This window comes from Egretta garzetta, unplaced genomic scaffold (genome assembly GCF_000687185.1).
Source record: "Egretta garzetta isolate BGI_Z169 unplaced genomic scaffold, ASM68718v1 scaffold79, whole genome shotgun sequence".
Classification (NCBI taxonomy): Eukaryota; Metazoa; Chordata; class Aves; order Pelecaniformes; family Ardeidae; genus Egretta; species Egretta garzetta.
The window spans coordinates 3179955-3180983 of NW_009260791.1; the positions used below are offsets into that span (position 1 = coordinate 3179955).

The 1029-nt window shown below is 50.7% G+C and overlaps 1 protein-coding gene across 1 annotated transcript in view; it reads right to left on the reverse strand.

Moving 5' to 3' along the window:
- The window catches only part of FLVCR2 (FLVCR heme transporter 2), a 38132-nt gene that overhangs the window by 16337 nt on the left and 20766 nt on the right, over positions 1-1029 (reverse strand). Inside the window, exons 4-6 of the mRNA XM_035902089.1 lie at positions 1027-1029; positions 857-872; positions 127-230 (exon numbers count right to left, since the gene is read on the reverse strand). The exon at positions 1027-1029 is cut by the window's right edge and continues 55 nt beyond it. Coding sequence (XP_035757982.1) covers positions 127-230; positions 857-872; positions 1027-1029 — 123 coding nt within the window. The remainder of the gene's footprint in view (positions 1-126; positions 231-856; positions 873-1026) is intronic.

Sequence of the window (1029 nt, forward strand, 5' to 3'; positions counted from 1 at the left end):
TCCCTACAAACCCTCCCAATGATTCAGTCCCTGGACTGCCAAGTTGCAACTGCACAGGGTTGCTCCTTGCACAGTATGGGGGAAGAGCACAGTCACTAGGGGCACAGAGGCAAACAAGGGACTTACTTGTAGGTTTTAGTTCTGTCCAACCAGATGCCGGAGATCAGAGCCCCAACCATCCCCGACAGTATAATGGTGAGTCCAATCCTGCCAGCATTCACCTCCTCCCCCTGCGGTGAGACACACACAACACTCACACAAATGCAGGAGCCAAGTCATAGCCAACAAGAAGCAAAGTGCAGAGAACCCAGAGAGGAAGAGACACCAAAGTTAGTGTCCCATACATGTTTTCTGCTGGTAACACACTAACCAGAACTAGCCTCTGCAAGAACACTTTTGGGCCTAGTATGAGCCAGTGCAGTGCCCTATTATGGCCCATGAAGAAAAAGTGGTTTGGTACTTCTCTCTGAGCCAGCCCAGAGAAAAAAGTAAGCACTGGCCAGCATGAACAGAGACTCTCAAAGGAGATCACATAAACCCTATGAAGCTTGCTGTCTGGTGTTAGGATTTGGGCCAGATCGACCAGGAAATATTGGGACCTACTATAAGGCAGCATGGAAAGGAGCTCTCTGGTGTGTGGCCCCAGCAGTAAGCTCTACAGTAGCTTAGCTACTGAGGCACCCCACCCTTCTGCCACCAGAGCACGAGTGTAAGAAGCCTCCTGGTACAGATGTCCCAGTAGAAAAAGCTGCCAGGAACAGGGCGGAGGCAATTGCTGGAAGAATTTATCACAAGAAAATGCTGTCATTTAGGGTGTAAAGGAGCTGTCTTTGCTAGAGCTCGCCAGCTTTTGTACAGGGTGGTGTAAAGAGCTGAAGGAACCAGCGCTCTCCTGCCAGCCAGCCAACTTGTGCCAGAGACAGCCAGAAAAGTGCTGTGGCATTGCATTTGTCACAGACTCTCCTTTGGCAGCCAGCACTGGACAACAGCAAGCATCAGAAGACCATGGGGGTTGGATGCACTTACTGG